This window comes from Rhinichthys klamathensis, unplaced genomic scaffold (genome assembly GCF_029890125.1).
Source record: "Rhinichthys klamathensis goyatoka isolate OS25496 unplaced genomic scaffold, OSU_Roscu_1.1 h1tg000092l_1, whole genome shotgun sequence".
Lineage (NCBI taxonomy): Eukaryota > Metazoa > Chordata > Actinopteri > Cypriniformes > Leuciscidae > Rhinichthys > Rhinichthys klamathensis.
Window position 1 is genome coordinate 2,931,358 of NW_026606631.1, and position 23,711 is coordinate 2,955,068.

The 23,711-nt window shown below is 43.3% G+C and overlaps 2 protein-coding genes across 2 annotated transcripts; both read right to left on the reverse strand.

Annotated features, from left to right (window-relative positions):
- Positions 1 to 566: 566 nt before the first annotated feature.
- LOC130086034 (uncharacterized) lies at positions 567 to 3,337 on the reverse strand. The gene is made up of 5 exons (XM_056252142.1): positions 3,153 to 3,337; positions 1,793 to 1,947; positions 1,241 to 1,671; positions 944 to 1,149; positions 567 to 852 (listed from the first exon to the last, which is right to left on the reverse strand). Exons 1-5 carry the CDS (start codon positions 3,330 to 3,332, stop codon positions 667 to 669), a joined length of 1,158 nt encoding a protein of 385 aa, XP_056108117.1. The 5' UTR covers positions 3,333 to 3,337; the 3' UTR covers positions 567 to 666.
- Positions 3,338 to 15,705: 12,368 nt separating this feature from the next.
- On the reverse strand, positions 15,706 to 16,850 carry LOC130085978 (uncharacterized; the record flags this gene model as incomplete). The annotated part of the gene is made up of 1 exon (XM_056252055.1): positions 15,706 to 16,850. A coding segment is annotated over one exon (1,071 nt), but the record flags the coding sequence as incomplete, so codon positions are not given.
- Positions 16,851 to 23,711: the final 6,861 nt, after the last annotated feature.

A 23,711-nucleotide genomic window follows, 5' to 3' on the forward strand; every position in this document is an offset into this window, starting at 1 on the left:
CAAGATTTTGGCTTTGCTATTTTAGGTAACACTTTATTTGGATAGTCCACTTTAGACTACATTTCAAATAACTGTCATTAGATTATTAATAGACTGTATGCTTAATATCTGCTAACACTTTATTTTGATGCTCCCCCAAAAGATATACTGACTATAAGTAACATGGCAACTACAAGTCAATTTATTCTACTAACCCGAACACCTAAAAATAACCTAACAGCCTACTACAGTTTACTAATACTCTAAAGAGAGTTAGTTGACATGTAGTTACTTATAGTTAGTAGAATGTCTAAAGTGGACTATCCAAATAAAATGGAACCCTATTTTTACATAAATGTATAATATAGTACCACAGCAATTCTATAAATCTATTAGATGCTAATTCCAAATAAATGTATTTTCAAAAAAATATATATATGTTGTTTCTCTTTTATATTATACATATGCTGATTATATAATCTTTTCCCTCCAAAATGTATAGTGGAAAGAAAATGGATTCCAAAAAAGAAAAGACATGGAATGACATCTATGAATGTCATTCATAAACTTTACAAAGACCACAGCGCTAGCCAGCGACAGTTTGAATGCAGCTTTGTATTAAAACATTATACATGTGTAAGTTGGATGTACTTCTATGTACTGTAAAATAATGGCAGCCATCATTGACTAATGTGCACCGGCGATGGCAGAACCTATTTTGGTAAGATCTGCTTTGACAACGTCATACCGCCTTTTCCATTCCTCTGGTGACAATGAAGATGGGTTGAACTCCAGGAACTTATACGCATCCTTATTCTGCAAGCTAAAGGCCCTCTTTGCCGTCAGACAGGATTCACCAAAGACCTTCCAATTCTGAAAGATTTGAGATACAAAATGAATCACAACATAGAAAATGAAATTAACTGTCAACTGCAACTGGACATTTACTCAGTGTGTAAGTTACCTCTTTCGCTGAATCAATATGCATCAGAACAATCTCCTTCAGTTCATTCTCCTCAATGAAGTGTTCATTAGAAAAGGTCTCGCTTTTGAGAGATTCCAGAAATACTAGCACAGATTTCCAGAGCATATTATGCTTAAGCAGAGTTTGTTGGATTTGATAAAGGTACTTTTGGACATCACCCAGACGGACAGTTTCGGGTATTGAACCTTGAAAAACAATGTGAAGCAAACATTGATTATGAGAGATCACTCTGAGGTTTTTGACCATTGGCACACAGAGATCTTGAAAGAATCTCACCCTTTTCCGTCTTCTTGTTTGCCAACTTCAGCTGAACATCAGTCAGCCGGACTTGGATATTGTGCTCCTTGCTTTTCAGGTTTGACTTCTGAGCAGCGAGTCGAGCTTTTTCATTGGCGAGAGCCTGGTTTTGTGCAGGTTTAGCTTGAAAAATGGATTTAAGAATGTGTCCAACAAATGGTACAACGACAGCCAGGAAAATAAAACCAAACATTCTTCTACGACCAAATCTGCCATGACATTGGTTTATCTTTGACTCAATTTGTCCAATTTCCTCTAAGGTTTTCCTCAGTTCCATCTGAAGATCTCTCACCACCTTCTCTAGAGCCTCTATCTCCATAGAAGTTTGTGCATTTTGTTTTTCTGTCTTAGTCTTTTCAAGAATCACATCACTGGTGCAGGAAGCCACACTGCGGTTGTGTTTCTCATATCTGATAATGACAGATTTCAGATAAACCATCAGTTCAATCACAGTGAACTTTGTTCTGCATGGGTTCATATATCATAATGCTTTTAATGTGTAACACTTTGAAACATTTCCTAAAATTTTACCTGTCCACCATCTCTTCCACTCTGTTAACAATTTCTGCGATCCAGTCTCTTGCTTTTTCCAAAGAACTTGTAGCCTGAATGTTTTCATTATTTTCAACAGCGAGTTTCAGCCGAGGGAACAGTGTGGAAACCATTTGGTCACTTGTGTCCACACACTAAAAGACAGCAAGATGTTTACATGTTATTTCCTTGCATGTGCCCCATCAGATTTTTGAGCCAACTTAAATCAACTTTAATCGTCCACCATAGTCATCTCCTTTTGCTGATTTTACACCAGAATATGCAGGAGGATGGAGGTGTTACGTTTTGTGTAGTTGAAGCAAGGGATGAAGCAGGATCCAACTGCAGCACACTTTATTCAATAGACTACAAACCATACAAACTCAGACATGAAACCGGAATCAGGGACAAAATTCAAGAATAGCAACAACCAACATACACGTAAACAATCAAACAAGAACTCACAAAGACAGGGCTGAAACACAGGGCTTAAATACAAGGGACAAACGAGCTAAACGAGATAACAAGGGGCGTGGTATACATGAACACAAACGAGGAGCGGGAAAACAGGGAACAGGACTGAACCCAATGCACAAAGACAGGGGGAACACAGACAGACATCACAACAGGAGGAATCTGACCATATTTTTACAAAATATTAATTTATCAACACAACCAAAGAGTTTTAGCATTTATTGAGATGTGTATTGCACTGTATATCACGGTCAATTGCATCAGATACTACAATAATGTGTAATGTCAAACATTTATCATAAATATTTTATAACTATTATTCACCCTTATCTCCACCAGAAGACAAAAAGTCTAACAGAGTTCAATAAAAATAACTTTATTTTGCATATCAGACCTGTATTAAATTCAATGAACATTGTTTTTCTGCTGCTGATAGCTACTACTGGGAGAGAAATGAGAGAAATTATCCCAAAAGTAGAAAAATCTATAAAACTCATGAAAGCCTGTGTGACCTTGAAATGAAATGTTCTTCTCCAACAGTGCATAAAATGAAAATTAAGTTATTAACTACAGTGAAATATATACATTTCAGACATTAATGTTTTAAAACAAAAATACCTCATTTGCTGTGTGCAAAATAACACGATAATGAGTAACTCATACAGAAAAATCTAATGGATTATTACAAGTCACACTCACAACATTTCTATTAATTCCAATGCATTTCACTCATTTTCACTCCTTGAAATTCTTCTTGTTTTGTACCTGAATTCAAATTCAATACAAATCTATCCTCGATTTCTACTGTTGATAGTTTTAGCTTATTTTAATCTGCCTCTTTAGTTTGACTTCAATGAGAGAAATATCAGAAGAACATTGACTTTACCTTCTGCAGAAGAGCCTCAGAGGAGGCAAAGAGATTCTGGGTTTCAAGAGCACACTCTCTGAGAACCCTCTCCAACTTGGGGAACTTGGCCAAACAGAGATAGGAGAGATGGTAGAGCAAAGCCGTACGCTCCGCCGATGGAAGAAGCTCCTGAAAGAAGCCGAGTTGATTTTCCTCCATCACTTCGACCATCACTTCTGTAGAATTACAAATGTAATACTTACTACATGATGGTTTGGCACAGGCTTGTGTCAAATACCACAACATTAAGCATGTAAATTTGTGAAGACTGAGAGATTTTGATTACATTTTATTGGTCAAAAACAATTCCTATACTTTTACTCACCTTTGGGGACTGGTCTTCTGCAAGCCATGTTCTTTGTTTTTAGCCTGTAAAGAAATTACAGTGGCTGAAAAACAACTAAAAAGTAACAAAATGGCAAGAATCACTACAACAACGATGGATGGAGCATGTCAGTGAAAGTTACCTGTAAGAGGAATGGATCTCTAATGCAGTTGTTGGTATCAGCAAAGGGAATTTATACTCTCTGGTGCCTCCTTAAAGATGTTTGGAACAAAGATACATAAAACTGCTTGTCAAAAAACAGATGGAGTATCTTTTGGGGGATTAGCAGGCGTCCTTAAAGGAACAGTTCACCAAAAAAATTTTACTGACAATGAACATTGGATCTTTCTGTATGTTGTATCTATCTATCTATCTATCTATCTATCTATCTATCTATCTATCTATCTATCTATCTATCTATCTATCTATCTATCTATCTATCTATCTATCTATCTATCGGACTGTCAGAAAACTGATTGGGTGTTCTTTAGACATATAATAAGTAGATTTTTCTCTGCCAGCAGTTCCTGTATGGGCCTGTTGATGACCCAATTGATTTATCTACACTTTACATACCTCACAAACCTGCACAAACCTGCCTTGCTTTAGGCTAGATCAGGGGTTCCCAAACTTTTTTTGCCGGGCCACCGTTTTTGCAGAGAAAAGAATGTTCAAGCCCCACAACAAGGCTGTAACCCTGTCTTGAACATTGGGAGGGGGAGGGGGAGGGGGAGGGGGAGGGGGGGGGGGGTCTTTTTGGTCTTATTGGTCTTTTTATTATAATTACATGATTAAAAGGGATTTAAGGGAATAAAGAAAACCGTTCTGTCGAGAGATGTAAATACATTTTACTATAGTTTATTGTGCATGCACATTATATTTTAAGTTTTTGAGAGAAATCAAGGAGTTTATACTTTAGACATGTCACCATTCTGTTCTGTTTAGTTTAGTTTCAACTTTCAGTTGATTTTTATTTGTCACGTGTCTTCTTTGTTCAGATTCCCACCACTCATTTGTCTCCTTGGTTACCGTTATCATTAGTTCATATGTGTCAGCTGTGCACCTCGTTTGTGTCCCTTCTTAAGTTGTACCCTCACCTGCATTGCTTGTTCGGTAAAGTTTGTGTCTGCACGCTGTTTTGCATGTTTGCTTTGTGTGCTTTATTTCTCATCTTTATTGAACTTAGGCGTTACAGAATACCAGACCAAGAAAATGGATTATAGAGTGAGATTTATTGTCCTAATTTTTTTAGTTTGTTAAAGACTTTTGTTGTCTTGTCGTCTCCAGCCCCCTCGACGATGAGACCCTGAACACGTTGTTCTGGATCAGGACAACTTTCCACCACCCTATCGACCTCCCAGACACAACCAGATGTTACTGAAGGGAGACTGTCATTAGGTGTCTGGAGAGCGTCACATTCCGATCCAGGACACAGCCAGACCCAGAACCCGGATTACAACCCTCGACCGCGGAGAACTGCCCCCTGCAGACGGCGAGCTACCATCAGCCACAACGCGTCAGCCAGAGACTGAGGAGAAGATGGGAGAGCTGACCCTCGCCCCGGAAGTGAAGCCCCATCGTGAATCTGACCAGGGGTGTGAGCCCACGACATCAGCGGGCGAGGGAGTCGTAACTACGGAAAATGAGGACTGGCTGATAAACTAAGGAAATATCGTCTCCCACCCGGTACCTTCATCATCGCTGTGTTTGGACCACACTAAGGACTGTATGAACTGAGTTCCCCATCTCATCGTTCTACATGGACTGTGCTATTCTTCCCATTTTTCTGTCATGTGTTGCTGCACCACGAAGCTCAGCCAGTCCACCAGACCCACCGCTGCCGGAGGTCTACAACCCTGCACTGTCTCCGGGGAGTCCCTGTGACGTCGAGCGGCAGGTTGTGCATCTACCTGCAGCGCCCGTGCGACTCTGGCCTTCGACCTCTTGGGTCCATTTCGGCCTGTCGGCTCCGTCTTTGCTCCTCTCACCTTCGGCTCTACCGGAGACCCTCTGACTTGCGGCTCTACCGGGTTCCCTCGTCCTGCCGGCTCCCCCTTGGTCACACCACTTCCACAACGGTATTGGGGACCATCCGCTGCACTCCGTCCCTCCAACCCTACGGCTGCACCGGGTTCCTCCTTCCCCTTCTGTGTCGCCTCTGTCCTCCACAAACAGAGTCTTGTATCATGAAAGGGATATATTTTAGCAACTTTCAAATTTGGTGTGATATCATAATGAGAAATGGTTAAATTTTTGTAATTGATTATTAGAGCTAATTAAAAATTTCAGCTTTGTGCTGCTGTGCAAAAAAAAAAAAACTATTCATGCATTTCCGGGTGGTTTGGCTTGGGTATGTGATAAAAACGGAGAATTCAATGGCCTTTTTCAGCACTATATTCTAGAACCACTGCGCAAAGTCAGACGGCCTCAGTAAAAGTGACCAAATAATAGGCAAACCAAATATTTTTTTCCATACTGCCACCTACTGTGCTGGAGCATGACGAGGATTGCAAACCATTCACTCTAGTGGCCTTATATAGATGCACTCAAGGATCTCGACAGAAATAGTAATAGGCGGTGAGCTACATAGGCCTACCGTGCACCCCCCCCACCCCCCCCCCCCCCCCCACCTCCCAACAAAACCATACTTTTTTGAAAGGTCTGGATGTGTAGAATATGAATCTGAATGTTAACATTGAAAATTTTGGGTTGCACTACCTGTTTTAGGCCTGTGAATAGGGAAACCCTAAAAAACGATTGTAAGCGATTTTAACACGTCGAGATTGTCCTAGTCAATCAGAACAGCTTTTAGGGGACCCAATACACACTCAAACTTAACATATGATGACTTAGGTCAAATATCTACCATGCTGCTTATTGGTAGGTGTCTAAAATTAACATAGGTAAGGGTTTATGTTAATATAATGAGCCCCTTTCATGCATAGGCCACGACCTAGATTCGCCTATCATACACCCCAACCCCCTGCCCTGACAAAATCATGCTTTTCTGAAAGGGCTGGATGTGTAGAACATGAATCTGAATGTTAACATTGACATTTTTGGGATACACTACCTGTTTTAGCCCTGAATAGGGAAACCCTAAAAAAAAAACGATTTTAAGCTATTTTAACACGTCGAGATTGGCCTAGTCAATCAGAACAGCTTTTAGGTTACCCAATACTCTTACTACACTACATTGATAGTTACTTTATTAAATAAAAAATAATTAAAACAACTATTTATAGTTAAGGCCTTGTATGGATATAATCGATCAGGGTCCATTTCCATAGTATCAGTTAATATGCTAACGTGCTAACATTCCAACCCTCATTACCCTTTCCATCAAAGGTGTGTGGCTCACAAGTCATTTCATTGACAAATCAGAGACCTGTCTGGGTTGTTCATCCAATGACAAAATAAGATATTTGTTGAATTTTCATTAATAATTTCCTTTGTGTCAGACAGGTATATAAAGACTGTCCTGAAAGACTGTTCTTACTCACACAGACCAACACAGTCTCATCCCAAGGCGTCATCTAACTGACGCTTCTGACCATGCGTCAACATGCCGACGCACACACCACCCCCCAAACGTCAACATGAGACGCTCATCCTCGGGCGTCATCAAATGCCGCGCACCCTTTAGCGTCAGTTAGATGACGCTTCCGTTATGGGTAGGTTTAGGTCTGGGGTAGGGTTAGGATTAGACCACTAGGAGGCGCGTCTCATATTGACGCTCAAGGGGTACCCTGTGCGTCGGCATATTGACGCATGGCCAAACATGGTCAAAAGCGTCAGTTAGATGACGCCTTGGGTGTGAGACTGGGCTGCACAGACAGATCCTCCAAGTCTGCATCCTCTGCCTATACAGCAAGAAATTTGTTTCACTGAATTGCTCGATGTTTGATATTTTAGTTTACAATTTAATATAACTGACCCGTCTTACTACACTACATTGATGCTTACTTTAAATATTTGTTTTTAATTATTTTAAATGACATTTGATAGATTAATAGATATATACTTTATTCATCCCAAAGGGAAATTTTAGACGTCCAGTAGCTTATACATACACAACACACACACACACACACACACACACACACACACACACACACACACACACACACATATCTCATACACATAGATAATCTAGTCGGTTATGTAGTTGGTTTCTTCAACATAGCTAAACTGCTCAGTTATGTCTGAGTCAAGACATGAGTCAGTGGGCCAAGTGACTGCAGGTCCTTCAAGGCATAGGGGATGTCATGGGACAAAACCAAAGTCCAGATGCATTGTGCATGTCCCTGGTCTTGTATATGGACCACTCGTGCAATTATGGGCAAACGTAGATTCTGATGCAAGATTAGCCAGAATGAAAGAAATACGTGACAAGAGATTAGCTGAACCACTGGAATCTGCTCACAGAATGACTGTAACCTGTGAACTTATACCAGACACCATTACAGAAGGTGATGGATATCACAGAGAATGCTACCAAAGATTCACCATGAATCCTTAAAAGACTCGACCAGAAGCCTGAACTATTAGCAGCAAGTTCAAGGCAAAGTCAGAGGGCCTCAACTGGTGACAAGGTGCTCTTCACACCTGACTGTATATTCTGCAACTCAATTACACGGAAGAAGGTAAAAAATAAAGGGATATGGACGACTGAGGGGTTAAGAGAGTTTGAGTGTGATGGCTGGAGAACAGTCCTCAAAGTTGCAGAACAAAAATTTGATGAAAAATTGCTTCACAGAATTAGAGGAAAGGATCTATTTGCTACAGAAGCTAAATACCACAAATCCAGTAGAGTCCAATATACACAAAATTTAGAAAAATGGAGAAGTGCAAGTGTAAGGCTGGTGCCGGTATGTCTGATCGACCCCTCAATGTGACAAAAGGCCCTCCTGGGAATTAACACTTGAACTATCCCTTGAATATGTAACTCCCTCTTGCATATGTAACAGGAACTTTGGAGACGCAGCACGCAGTGCAGTTCACACTTCACCCACACTATCTTCCCCACATCCCCCTCCTCCTCACCTGAAATACACTGAAACCTTATGCAATGTTATGTGTGTACAAAAATGTAACTACTCATGTTTGGTGTCTTTTGATGTATCACAATGCGCCTGGTGACATGGTCTCATTCTCCCAACTATGATGAAAAGCTAAAAGAAGTTATGAAATGTGAGAAAAGTGATGTGTCCCATAATAGCCTCATTCAGACTACCTCCTGTATGTAAAATCAGGCAGACCTCACAGTGTGAGCCCCTGAATAAACAACCGAAATCTAATTATAATGACAGACATCACCATTTGGTAACAATTGAATTATCTGGGTTTATAAGGAAAAGCAGCAGAAATGTTCGGGGAGTCTGTAGGTTGACTGCCCACACAACCGCTGTGTGTAATTTTGTTGACAGGTAATAATCTCTACAAATTCTGTGATTTCTGAATTGATATGCTTAACTGATGATTTTATCCTCTGAATTGGATTTGAAATGATTACATCATTACCTGATCAATAAATTGTAAACGTTTGATTTTATTCTAACCGACTCTGAGAATTGTTTTCCCCCGAGTAGATTATCGGATTCGTATATTTCCACAAGTTTGCGTCAGAGTTTAGTGACGACTAATATCTGATATCAGATTCAAGTGTACTTGAATGAGGAGACGGGTAGTTTCCGTCTAGAATCAGCTAATGCTGTTTGATCTAGATTTGGGTACGTCTAAATACCTCTGTTCTAATTTAATGTTACTTTAGATAAGTGCACGCTACTAAAGTAAGTTATTGAATTAAGTTCCTGAGGTGGCATTCAAGGGGGCTGTGTATATGTCTTCGATTTTGTACGTGTGAATTACGGCAAATCCCAGACATTCAGCCAATTACCTCTGTTTTGATAATCGGAAACTGACGAGATTGTGCCGGAGACCTGGTGAGGAACTCGAAGTAATATAGTTTCCTGATCTGAGCGGATAAAATATAATCAGAGTTTAAAGAATAAACAAACCTTCGCTAACGTTTAATGATGCACGGATATCATTAAAACCTTTTCATTTATGGAGTCGGATAATAACGAGATAATACATGAGAAAATATATTGCATTTAATCTTGTTGTGTTGCGTGAAAGGAAAGGCAAGCAATACGCAGAGTAACCTTCTTCCGCTGATTGGATGCCGCATTTGGACCAATCGAGCCGGACTTTACACAAGCACAGAAAACAAGGCCAAACAAATCCAACTAGTAGAAGCTCACAGTGAGGCATTTGGTGCTGTATCTCGAGTAATTGACAAGGAAATCATCGGCAGCAACAAAATTATGAAATTGACTGATCTGACCAAAATCTACATAGCTCATCTGGAATGCACAAACTTCCCCAATCCCAAATTTTGTGGGGAAAAGCTCAAAGCTAAGCTAGAAACACATGGACAATACAAGGAAAAGGTGGCATTCTGCAAGCTAAACAAAAAAGGCCGTTTCTCGACATACATTGTGTACAACTCACAAAGTGACATTACAAACCTAGTGCAGTGTGCATATGAACTTGGTTCCAAAGACATTATCCAGGAGACTGGCCATTATCTACATGAGGAGATTCTGGAAAGCTTTGCAAAAGCTGATGAGTTGAGATGGCCACCCTCTGCCCAGGATCTTGTAAGCATGAACATTGTAATTCCATCTAATTTGGAGACATTTCTGTGTCATGTGATATGTGGCAAACCAAAATCACAAAGCTCCAAAATGAACAGGCTTGTGAATTCAATAGGGCAAGACATATGTCGCGCCACAACAAATGGAGAATGGAAACTTCCAAAGCATATGCTCATATGCATGACGCTTAGACACCTTTTCAGGAGTGAAAAATTAAGTACCCTATTTAATCGATTGGGCCATTCAGAGAATTATACATTCTCCCTTGAACTGGAAACTGCACTTGCTGAGGCTGTGGCTGAGACATCCAGTCTTTTGTCTACACAAATCATTAGATCACCAGGAGCCCCTTCCATTTTCCACTCAGAATTTGATAATTTTGATCAGTTGCTCAACAACTTAACTGGAATGGATTCAATTCACACTGCACATGGCATTATGTTACAGGACATTGAAGGCAAGCCGGAGGATCATGGCGGAGTCCGTATCGATATTCCATCCACTTCCAGGAAAATAAAACGACGTTCTTTTGAGCAGGAGTCAGCTGAAGCTCTTCCTGACTGCTATATTACACAATGGAAAAGTCCTCAAATAACCATACACCAAAGAGTAATTACTGATGGTGAGAGGGCTCTTCAAGATGCTACCATGAAACACTTTCTGTGGGTCTTGATCCGTACAGCATGCAGCAAATCAGATCAACAATTTCCAGGATGGACAGGTTTCATCACAATGTCAGGATGAACCCCTGAAAGTCTGACAACAATTGATAATTACCCTGTTATTCCAAGCCCAATTACAGACTACAAGACAGTAAAAGAATGCCTTCGATATGCTGAGGAGGCCACAGCAGAAATCCAACAACAGTATGTTGTTACAACATTCGACTTGGGGGTATGCATGAAAGCATATCCCCTGATTTGGAATGATCAATCTAGGTATGACAAACACATAATATTGATTGGTACATTTCATCTGGCTTGCGCATATCTGAAGATGGTGGGCAAGAAAATGGATGGATCGGGTCTCTCTGATATCTTGTTGGAAGCTGGGCTGATTGCATCAGGTTCTCTTCAAGGTGTCCTTACTGGTAAACATTATGACAGATCACTACACTGTCATAAGACAGTATTGGAATGTCTTGAAAGACTTCTCCTATCACAATACCTCACAAGTATTGGAGAGAAAGAAGTATTCTCTCAATTACCAGAGGGATCAAAGGGGATACTAGATGAACTGCTGAAAGCTCCTTCTAAAGAAGCCTTAGATGCAACAAGGAATGATGTTCCACTGCAGAAGTACATCGAAGGATATCAACAGTTTCGAGAGAGTGTAAAAGCTGGACATCTAGGGAAGACAGCACAGCTGTGGACATCTTACATGGACCACATCTGGTTGGTACTGTCTCTCATCCATGCAGTGAAACATAATGATTTTCTCCTTTATGCTCAGTGTTTGCACCTTATGGCAGACCTGTTTTTCAGCTTTGGAGGCCAGAATTATGCCAGATATCTCTCTTACTTCTCCATCTTCATTGCGAACATTGAAGTGTCACATCCTGGAGCCACAGAGTTGTTGAAAAGAGGGGCTATTAGCGTTGCACGTTCCTTCATTCCAGGTAACCGTTGCGCCGTAGATAAAACTATGGAAGAGACCTTCATGCGACATGCTAAATCTCATGGGGGTGCTGGTGGAAATGCTTTTGGTGTGTCAGGAATTCTGACAAATTATTATGCCTACCAACGTTGGGTACGAACAACCCATGCTAGATCTCAGTATGTTAATGCAACCCTCAGTATGGCTGACATGCTGTCTGGAACAGCTGCAGAAACCAAGCATCATGAGCTTCGTCCAGCTGAGATGTTGAAGAGTGAAAAGTTGGTGAGAAAAACAATTGAGGCAGTGGAGAGCTTCCTTAACCCTTTTGAGTTGGGAAGCACTGACAACTTGTTTATTCTTTCTTCTGGTGCTGCAGTATCTGCTGAGGTCCAAAGAGATGTTTTGAGAGCTGAACAAGCAGGCAAGGTTGCCAAGGATGTTTTTATTGCGACACGCCTGGAAAAAGGTTGTGACTTCTTTGAGCCTATCAAGCGCCTTGGCCTCAAAACCTTCACGGACATGAACAAAAAGAGCAAAGTTACAACAACAACACACAAAGTAATACAGTATCAGCAGCAAGGGAACATTGCTTTCCAGTTGTTCATGAAGTCCCAACAGCAAGGTCTACAATTGGACATGAGGGAACTACTCACGTACCCCTTGACTCCTGTGCCGTACAGTATAGGCACTGCTGATGGTTTCTTGTCCAAAACAGATAAGTCAAAGTCATTTGCTTACCTGGTAAAAGACATTAATGATGCTGCCCTACCATCCACAGATCAAACTCTTGTAATTATTGATGGAAATGCCTACTTTTACTTCTTGAAGGAGGTACCAGGCAGCTTCAAACAGATATGCAGTAAGGTGTTTGACATGATGCCAAAGACAGGCAATGTTGTGTTCAGCACAGATAGTTACTTCCCCAATTCTGTGAAAACAATGGAAAGACAGAGGAGGGGTTGTGGTCAAAAGCTTATCATAAAAGGTGAAAATACCAAAAGGCCAGCAGATTGGAAACAGTTCCTCGCCAATGATGAAAACAAGCAACAATTTATTGCACTACTCACCCGCCTTTGGAGTGAAGACTCATATGCCAGGAAGCTACATGGGAGACAAGTGATCATAACCTGTGAAGGAACAGCATATCTGCTAACGTCTGAAGATGGCAGCTCAACATGCAGAACAGAAGTCCTGAGCCTTAAGTCTACCCAAGAAGAGACAGATTCTAGAGTCATTCTCTACTGTGACTTTGCCAGAGACAACAACTACAGCAATGTTGTCGTTAAGAGTCCTGATACTGACATATTTTTCATCTTGTTACACTATGCTCTGGCAATGTCAGACTTAAATATTATGTTTCACACTGGCACAGGAAACAAGAAAAGGCTCATTGATGTGAGTGAAATGTCTCGTAGTTACTCTCAGCAGCATTTGACAGCACTAATGGCACTTCACGCCTTCAGTGGTTGTGATACCACTAGTGCATTCAAGGGGTTAGGCAAAGTCAGGCCATTGAAAACCCTCTCTAGGATGCCAAAGTTTGGAGAAACTCTTGCCAGGCTGGGAGACACATGGGATGTACCGAGGGATCTCTTTGATCTCCTCAATGAGTTCACCTGTGCTCTGTTTAGTAGACCACGAGCACGAAGTGTTGATGAGTTGCGTTTCTTGCGAATGAGTGAGCTGTGCTCCAAAGATGACAAGCATCTAGCCCACTCAAGAAATGTGGACCTGGCTACACTTCCCCCATGTGGGAGGAGTTTAGAGCAACACATCAGGAGGGTTAACTACCAGGTTGGAATATGGAAGGTGGCCCATATTGCCAACCCTGACATCCCTGATGCTTGCAATGGACACGGTTGGACACTGGTTGACCAAAAGATTGAGCCTCTGTGGTATGAGGGATGTGTTCTCCCACAGCAATTGGCAGATATCATTGAATCTGTGAGTGGCAGGGATGAGGGAGATGAATCAGATGATGATAGCGTAACAGATGAACAGTACTTATCTGATGATGACAACTCTGAATCAGACCAGGATTGAAAAACAGTTTGAGTGTCATGTTACACCTGACATATGCATGAAAGATAAATGCATTTTATTGATTGGTAAAACATATTACCCTAATAGTAGGTCATTATACCTACTATTTGTTCAGTGTTTCTTTGGAAAAGGGAAGCTATGTATGCTGTCGTTCTCTTACAGCATTTCACGAGTTCACATTTACATCAATTAAACAGAGTAAAGATTATGCGTATTTGGCGTGCTGTCCAGGGGGAGGGCTCCGAGCTCGGAAATTTTTGCCCGAACCCAGAGTGCTCCCCCTTGTTGTAAGAGTATTTAGGAGAAGAAGTGAGGAGATGGGGTGGTGGAGGGATGCTGTTAGACTGTCAAAGAACTGAGTTAAGTTTGCTGAATATATACCTCTTACCTCATTGATTGGGAGTGTGCTCCACTCGTGTCTAATTAGGCTTGATTACCTGAATGTGCTCCACATGTGTTTAATTATCTGAACATGCTCCTCCCGAACTTTGTTAGGAAACATCATTTCACGAGTTCACATTTACATCAATTAAACAGAGTAAAGATTATGCGTATTTGGCGTGCTGTCCAGGGGGAGGGCTCCGAGCTCGGAAATTTTTGCCCGAACCCAGAGTGCTCCCCCAAAAGCAAAGAGCAAAGGACAGCCGCCAGACTAAAGACCCCCCAAAACGCAGAGAATTTGGCGGGCTGGCGTTTTGAGAATAAGCCTGGTTGCTTGACCAGGAGGGCCTGCTGGCTCACGAACGGGGAGCAGTCGTAATTTGGAACAACAGTTGGGAGGGCTCGCACCGTTTCTCGACGGGAGCAGCTCACAGCGTCAGACAGGCGAGCTCTACCGGCCGATGAACAGCGTGATTTATGCCGCCTGACCAGGAGGGCCCGTGTTGCCTCTGGCGGGAGCAGCTCACTGCGCTGGGCGGACGGGCCCTACTGGTTGACAAGATTTGGGAATGCCCAACCAGGAGGGCCCATGTAGCTTCCGACGGGAGCAGCTCACAGCGTCGGGCTGATGGGCCCTACCGGCTGACGGTGGAGTGGCGCGTTTTTTGGAAGCCCGGACTGGAGATTTCCTGCTGTCCGCTGGGAAATCGATACCTGTTGGATGGGAAAGAGAAAACATAGATGCATGCAAAGTCCGCTGGGAGACCAATGCTCGCTGGACAGAAAAAGAGAAAACATAGATGCATGCAAAGTCCGCTGGGAGACCAATGCTCGCTGGACAGAAAAAGAGGAAACATAGATGCTTGCAATGTCCGCTGGGAGACCAATGCTCGCTGGACAGAATTATGCAATGTCCGCTGGGAGACCAATGCTCGCTGGACAGAATTATGCAATGTCCGCTGGGAGACCAATGCTCGCTGGACAGAATTATGCAATGTCCGCTGGGAGACCAATGCTCGCTGGACAGAATTATGCAATGTCCGCTGGGAGACCAATGCTCGCTGGACAGAAAAGAGGAAACATAGATGCTTGCAATGTCCGCTGGGAGACCAATGCTCGCTGGACAGAATTATGCAATGTCCGCTGGGAGACCAATGCTCGCTGGACAGAATTATGCAATGTCCGCTGGGAGACCAATGCTCGCTGGACAGAATTATGCAATGTCCGCTGGGAGACCAATGCTCGCTGGACAGAATTATGCAATGTCCGCTGGGAGACCAATGCTCGCTGGACAGAATTATGCAATGTCCGCTGGGAGACCAATGCTCGCTGGACAGAATTATGCAATGTCCGCTGGGAGACCAATGCTCGCTGGACAGAAAAGAGGAAACATAGATGCTTGCAATGTCCGCTGGGAGACCAATGCTCGCTGGACAGGAAAAGGAGAAAACATAGATGCTTTGCAATGTCCGCTGGGAGACCAATGCTCGCTGGACAGAATTATGCAATGTCCGCTGGGAGAGTTTTTGCTTTGTCAGTTGGGAATTTAGATCACTGGAAGAAGGAAGAACACCCAGGTGGACGACCCGGAGGGTTTTATTCGATGAGGGTTTGGTGGGCTTTTTTAATGTGGAACCGGTTGGTCCTGATGTAGCTTTGGAAAGCGTCTGAGGACCATCTTCCGAGAGCTTGTATCTGCTGCTGGGAGAGGCCTTTTTGGGCAGCTGAAGTTGCTGCTCCGATGCGGAAAGAGTGACTGGAGAAATGTTTTGCTTGGATGCCTGACTGTTGAAGAACGGATTTGAGATGTTTCTGGAACCAAAAGCGTGTCACAGGTTTGTTGGAGTCATCTATAAATAGGGGATCAAGGTGGGATTTAGCCTGGGAGCTTCTCCAATGAAGATATGCCTGAATGGATTGGTATGGTTGGATTGGCGATGAGAGTTTGAAGATGTAGATGAAATGGCCTTTTTTGGATTGGTCTGTCTTGCTTTGCTTAATCAAGTATGAGATGGTTTCACTATCCAGTACTGATAAGTCTGAGATGGTGGGGTGGACTCTTGGGTCGAATTTGGAAGTGATGGCGAGTTCCGAGCATCTAAGAAAGCCGAAAAATGCTAGAATAAACATAGCATCGAGTGTACGGGCTGTCACGAGAGGCTGGTAGACTGTGCGGAGGGCATGAATACATTTTGTGAGAATATCTAGTGTTATGGGTTGTCTGGTGTCGGGATGGGTGGGATGAGATCGTTGAATTCCTTTGACCAGAAGGGAGGTTTGTGAATTATTTATCTCTGGGGAGGGAGCGCCGTACATCAATTTGTGGAAAAACTGGATGCCGCTCAGGTAACCTTTGATGGTTCCAACTTGGAGGCCCTTAATGCTGTTAAGGTAGGAGATGAATGAGGTGATTGAAAGGAGAGAAAAATCAGGGAATGGCAAGGTGTATGAGAAGTGGAATGCTTTAAAACACCTCCAAGCTGTCACATAAGATTGGAGGGTCCTGGGAGAAACTGCTTGGAGGATGGTGTCCAGTGATGTGTCGAGGAGTTGTTTTAGAGGGTGGGTTACGGGAATATTAGTTCTGAATAGTGAGGTACTGGAGTTGGGAATTGGTCTGCCTCTGGAGCCAGCATCCTGAATTTCTGAAACAGAAAACGAGACAGAGAGTCAGCGATTAGATTTTCAGACCCGGGGATGTGTTTGGCAATTATGATAAACTGATCACACGCTGAGATCCAGATTAGGCGTCTTAAGAGTGGCATCAGGGCGGGTGAATGGGAACGGCCTTTATTAATGCATTCAACGGTTGCTTCATTGTCACAATGCACTAAAACGCTACTGGTGGCCCATCCTTTCCCCCACAGGAAGGCTGCTACCACAAGAGGGTAAAGCTCAAATAGGGCTGAGGACTGAGTCGTGTCTTGGAGTTGGGGGGGCCACGGAGATGCAAACCAGCGTCCTTGGTAGAAACCCCCGAAGCCAATTGAGGGGGCCGCATCTGTAAATAATTGGATATCGACTGGAGAAAAAACGAGATCGTTATAGAAAAAGGATAGGCCATTCCACTGTTTTAGGAAAGTTATCCATAACCTGAGTTCATCACGGCACATCTGAGATATGGAAATTAGGTCTTCTAGTGCGTGAACCGAAGAAGCGAGTGAGAGGAGATGCGAAATGAAAGGGCGGCCTTGTGGAATGATGCGCATTGCGAAGTTTAAGTGGCCGAGCAGGGATAAGAGTTCGCGTTTGGAACAATTTGAGCGGTCAATGAGGGTAGATGAGACGAGTATGATCCTGTCAATTTTTTCCTTTGGCAGGGAAGCCTGGAATTGTACTGAATCTAAGTTAATGCCGAGGAATTCGATGGATGTGGTGGGACCCATGGTTTTCTCCTGGGCGATGGGGATCCCAAGCTCTGAAAAAACATTTTGAACGGTGAGGATATGAGCGGCTGGGATGGCGTCGGGAGGCGAAATGATTAGGAAATCATCTAGCAAGTGAATGAGGTGAGGAATCGCATAATTGTTTGACAAAATCCAGCAAACAGCTTCTGATAGCGTGTCGAAAATTTTGGGGCTGCTTTTGCATCCGAAAGTTAAGCGTACGGAAAAATAAAATTTTCCTTGCCAGCGTACACCGAATAAGTGCCATGAATCTGGATGGATGGGCATCACTTTGAAGGCAGAAGTGATGTCGATTTTTGCCAGCCAAGCTCCCCGACCCGCGATTTTTATCATGTCGATCGCCTGATCTACATCATGGTATTTGAGAGAAAATTCGTCAAGGGGGATCAAGCTGTTAATGCTTGGGAACGGGGAATCATGTGGGGCTGATAAATCAATTATAAGGCGTTTTTTACCAGAAAATTTTCTTGTGGCCACTCCAATGGGGCTGATACGAAAAACTTCGAAAGGAGGATTGTCGAAAGGACCAATCATGAAGCCTGACTCGACTTCTTTTTTGATCAGGTTGTCTACTACATCGGGCTCAGCCATAGCAGATTGAAGATTATTACAGACAATATTTTGAGAGAGTGGGCATTCCACGCCAGGTTTGAAACCGTGCTCGAGGCCGGACAGAAGATAGTGTGTGAAGTGGGTGTCCGGGTGATGAGCTAGTTCGATTGCTAAGCGAGAAATATTCACGGGAGTCGACAAGTAATTTTTTGATGTTTTTTTATTGACTGCTTTGAACACTGGGCAAACATGGCGGGCATGGGCACCGCCGCAGAAATTGCAGACATGGAGAAACCGGCAACGCTGTCTGTAGCACCTCCCATGGTTAAAACTACTGCACAGCTGCCTGCTGTTTGAAAAGGAGGCTGTCTGCTGTCTTCCTCCATCGGGATTTTCATTGGTTGTAAGTCTTGGCACATAGCTGGTTGATTTAACTGGGGCTGAGTCTGGGCAGGGGGGGATGGAGGGGTTGATTTGAGGACATGTTGTGGTTGAATGTGCCACTGACCTACATACCGCACATGAAATGTTCCTGCAGCCTAGGAAAACCCTGCTGTGTAGATCTGGATCAAGAGCGCCCCAGTAAGGACATTGGTTCCACTGGGCGACCCGGACAGAGCACTTGGCGGAAAAGAGCTTGTGGTATGTGTAGAAGTGCCCTCCTCCATAGGACAGCGCAAGTTCGGCTATAATTGATAAGTAATCGTTTAATTCGCGCCGCCTATGGGGGAAGGCAGAGCAGATTACTTCAGTGAAACGGCTGAAAGCAATTGTGAACTCGGAAAAAGAAAGTAAACGTGATGAATGTGGATTTGGGTTTTTTAAAGTGACAGAAAAATCCCCACAATCTATTTGGCGGTTTGATTCGGTTACAGGTAACAGAGAGAGAAGAGATGAAAGATCTACGTCTGCACCTGACAGGATCTGTGCTCGGATGTTGTGGGACACTGGGGGCGGCTCCGCGGCAACGGCGTTCGATGGGACAGGCATCTGAGTTGTTGTGAAGAGAGAGTGGAGAGATTTTGCCTGGAGAAGAGAGCTGAAAGGAGCCGAGGCCGGGGCTGCAATTGTCGGCGGAGGCAGCCTCACGCTTGAATTGGCCTCTGGGGCTTGGGGAAGAGGATTAAAAGTATGAGAAGGAAAGGAAGGTTGAAACTGAGAAAAGTGGGCTTGTGCTGCAAGCGGAGGCAGCCTCACGCTAGCTTGAGCTACTGGAGCTGCTGGCCACTGAAAAGAAGAGGGATTAGTAGCTGTTGTAAAGGTAGGTTGAAATGATTGGGCCTCCAATGCTAGCGGAGGCAGCCTCGCGCTAGCATCTGGGACAGGTGCTGGAGGCCACTGAAAAGAAAAAGGATTATTAGAAACAGCAGGAGCCATGTTCTGATATGCTGAGGGAAGGTCGGCGGGCCTGGTTTCAACCAAAGCTGCAGCCTGCTGGCGAGGTCTGACAGCAGAAGGAACTGGGGCGCGGCCCAAGCTTGCTGAAGGCCTTCTGCTGCGGTTTGATGCTGAAAGAGAACTGGATTTGGTACGCTGCGATGGTGGTGTTGTCGAGCGAGGTGAATCCTGAGCTTTGCTTTGCCTGCTGGTCCTTTTCGGGGCCGGCATGGACTTCGGAGAGAGGTTAGTTGATTGCAAGGATACATACAAGGCGTATAGTTCCGCTTTGTTCATCCTTCGCGAGAACTGAACATCTGAATTGATCAGCGCTTGCCTCAATCCTAAAACTGTCCACTTTCCAATTGGTGGAATTGTTGGGACGGCCGAGCGATAGGAAGAAGCAGGGGAGGGATTGTGATGTCTCGCTGGTGGAGGCGAGGGCTGGCCTCTGCGTCTAGGCGAGCGTGTAGCTGTTCGGGCAGGCAGGCGGCCGCGTGGAGAAGCCTGAGGATCAGTTGAAATGTTGGGTAGAGAAGGAGTTGTCCTTGGGTCAGCTGATTGTGGCTGAGGATCCGGTGAGAAGTTAGATTCCTCATCGGATGGGAAGAGCTGGAGTTGAGACATGGTAGCAAGAAGGTCGAACCAATATGCTGTTAGACTGTCAAAGAACTGAGTTAAGTTTGCTGAATATATACCTCTTACCTCATTGATTGGGAGTGTGCTCCACTCGTGTCTAATTAGGCTTGATTACCTGAATGTGCTCCACATGTGTTTAATTATCTGAACATGCTCCTCCCGAACTTTGTTAGGAAACATCATGTGTTTGTGTGTGTGTGTGTGCATGATGTATATAGTTCTTGTGTGTTAATGTGTGTTCTTGTGCATTTGTGTGTGTGCGCATGCAGTATATAGTTATTTTCAATGCTGTATGTAGTTCTTGTATATAGTTATTGTGCGTTTGTGTGTCTGTGTGCATGCTTGCATGCTGTATATAGTTATTTTCCATGCTGATTTTAGTTTTTGTATATAGGCCTAGTTATTTTGTGTCTGTGTGCATGTTGTATATAGTTATTTTCCATGCTGATTGTAGTTTTTGTATATAGTTATGTTGTGTGTCTGTGTGCATGCTGTATATAGTTCTTTTGAATTTGTGTGTGTGTGCATGCTGCTGTATATAGTTATTTTGAATTTGTGTGTGTGTGCATGCTGTATAAAGTTCTTTTTAATGCTGTATGTCGTTCTTGTATATAGTTATTGTGTGTGTCTGTGTGCATGCTGTATATAGTTCTTTTTAATGCTGTATGTCGTTCTTGTATATAGTTATTGTGTGTGTCTGTGTGCATGCTGTATATAGTTCTTGTGAATTTGTGTGTGTGTGCATGCTGTATATAGTTATTTTCCATGCTGTATGTAGTTCTAGTATATAGTTATTGTGCGTTTGTGTGTCTGGGTGCATGCTTGCATGCTGTATATAGATATTTTCCATGCTGTTTGTAGTTTTTGTATATAGTTATTGTGTCTGCGTGCATGGGAAATCCGGAAATTACAAAGGTAAACAACAGCACGACACACGTAGATGGTGCACGTGTCAGCAACTTCTTTGTTATTAAACATTGTGAAGTGCTGTTCCAATCCCATCTATACCTATCTGAGCCCATGTGGTCTCACACACTCACTCACTTAGCACCTGAGATCAATTAAGTCTGTGAGTCTTTAGTCCTTAGTCCTCAGGGCTCACTTTGGGATTGGCCCTTCGTGTGTGTGTGCATGCTGTATATAGGAAATGGGCTCATTAAATCAACATAAGGCCTTAACTATATTAATTTTAGTCACTTACCAGGAAGCAGTATAGGGTGCCCTTTGACCTAAGTCATCATATGTTAAGTTTGAGGGCTCTATCTTGCACTCGGCGCAAATGACTTTGTACACTGACGCATGTATCATTCCTATTTTGCACCCGCGCAAAGCGGACTTTTCCCTCCACAGACACACGTCGGTTAACTAAGAAATACACTTGCGCTCCCCGGGGCGGTTCAGCGCAAAGAGGAGGCGTGTTCCGGCGCAAACTTTCCCTCATGCTATTTTGCTGTTCTATAAAACAATTGCGCCACTGACCAGAAAAAAACTAGTCTAAAGTCAGTGGCGCGTTGCGCGTTGTTCATTATGCTATTTTAAGCGCGCATGCTTGGCCATAATGTAGCGGGTGCACAACGCGCATACACTTTGATTCTCTCATCAACACAGATGCAGCAGTTTTTATTTTTGTAAATCATACATTATAACAAGGAAAAATATTAACACATGAGGGAAATCATTGTGGTGTCCATGAAAATTTAGTTTTTTTCCTCCCACGCCTGTTTAACCGACGCTGATTTGTATGGGGATGGGAGAAACCCACCCACGATAGATAGATAGATAGATAGATAGATAGATAGATAGATAGATAGATAGATAGATAGATAGATAGATAGATAAGTAGATAGATAGATAGATAGATAGATAGATAGATAGATAGATAGATAAATAGATAGATAAGTCTGATTTGAACGTTGAATTTCTTGTTATTTCTGCATGCATTCTACTTCAGACAGTCAATAAACAGTGCCGTCTGAGGGTGTTACTGCATGAGGGTTTATGCCATAGTTTACAGGTGCACGCAAAACACGCAATACAACGTCACTTCTCTGTCTTTCACGGTCCTGACAAGAACGTCGGTCTCCTCGGCTGTGAACCGCTCCTGACGCGCGCCTGGTAAATCCGCCGTTATAATAGCAATCCGCCATGCAACATGCGCACCTGCTCTTAAAGGGAATGTGAGATGACGCTCTGATTGGTTTATTCCACGTTATGCCCAAACCACACCTATGAATAATGAAGCTACTTCAGACCAACCTCTTTTAGATTTGCGCCAGGCGCAAGAGGCATTTATCCCGCCGGGAAAATAGCAACAGCGCCGGGATCCGCCCACAAAGTTACTTGCGCTTTGCGCTTTGACACTTGCGTTTCAGATCGTTAAAATAGGGCCCTGAGTGTGTAATGGGTCACCTAAAAGCAGTTCTGATTGACTAGGCCAATTTCGACGTGTTAAAATCGCTTAAAATTGTTTTTTAGGGTTTCCCTATTCACAGGCCTAAAACAGGTAGTGCAACCCAAAATTTTCAATGTTAACATTCAGATTCATGTTCTACACATCCAGACCAAAATCTAAAGAACCAGTTTCCACTTTAAAGAAACTTTTGTGCAATCAAAAAGTTCCATGAACGTTATAGATTTTTCATGGAACCATAAGTGCAAAAGGGCACCTGAAGAACACATCATTCTCTTCTTCGTCTTCAGGTGCCGTTTGTTTGTTTGTGCGTGTGGAGTGTGTTTGACTCCTCAAGCAAGCTGGATATGCTCATTTTATGCATTTGAGAGACTACTGAAAAAGACTGGGAAGAAGCTTTGTGCATCTTTGATCTCTCCTGATGGTTAGAAGTCAGCGTTTGCTTAAGCGCGTTCAGCTCTTGAGGAGTTGAAGGCACTCATAATGATGCATTCATTGCAACATACTCTGTTCTTGTTTGTTTCTCGATAGAGCAATAAGAATCTAGTGTTGAATGGAACACGTCCGGCTCTCGAGCGAGTTGAATGCATGCATTGTGTTGCAGTCATGGCAGTATTGAGAGTCGTCCCGCATTCCTTTGAGCCCCGTAGCTTAGCGATGTCGTGTCGCAAGGCTCTCTGTGAGCCTCCTCGATAAATATGTCTTCAGTATAAAGGGTGATTTAGACCTTGTAAAAGGAATTAGATTTCCTCTCGTTTTAGAGAGGCGTTCTACAGAGGCTTTCACTCCCTAGAACTCTGCTTACATGATGTTGCCAAGTGGTACGGCTCACAGTGAGCCTACTTGGTGGGGCTGTCTTTTTGTAAAATGGTGTAGATATGCCTCCTCTCATTCTAAAGAGTTATCCCTTTGGGGCCTCCACTGTCTTGAGCTTTTCCTTACAGACAGTAGCACTGGGCTTGTTGTGAGTGTCCCTGGCTGCAGTCCTTAGGGTAGAGTGTTGTTAGGCTCTCTCTCTCTCGATTAGGCTAATCGAACACATCTGAACCAGCTAACCAAAGGTATTAGGATCAAAGGATCACTTTCCCATAAACTCAAAGTGTAGTTTTTTTTATGATTGTGTTTCAGTGGGAACATGCTAAA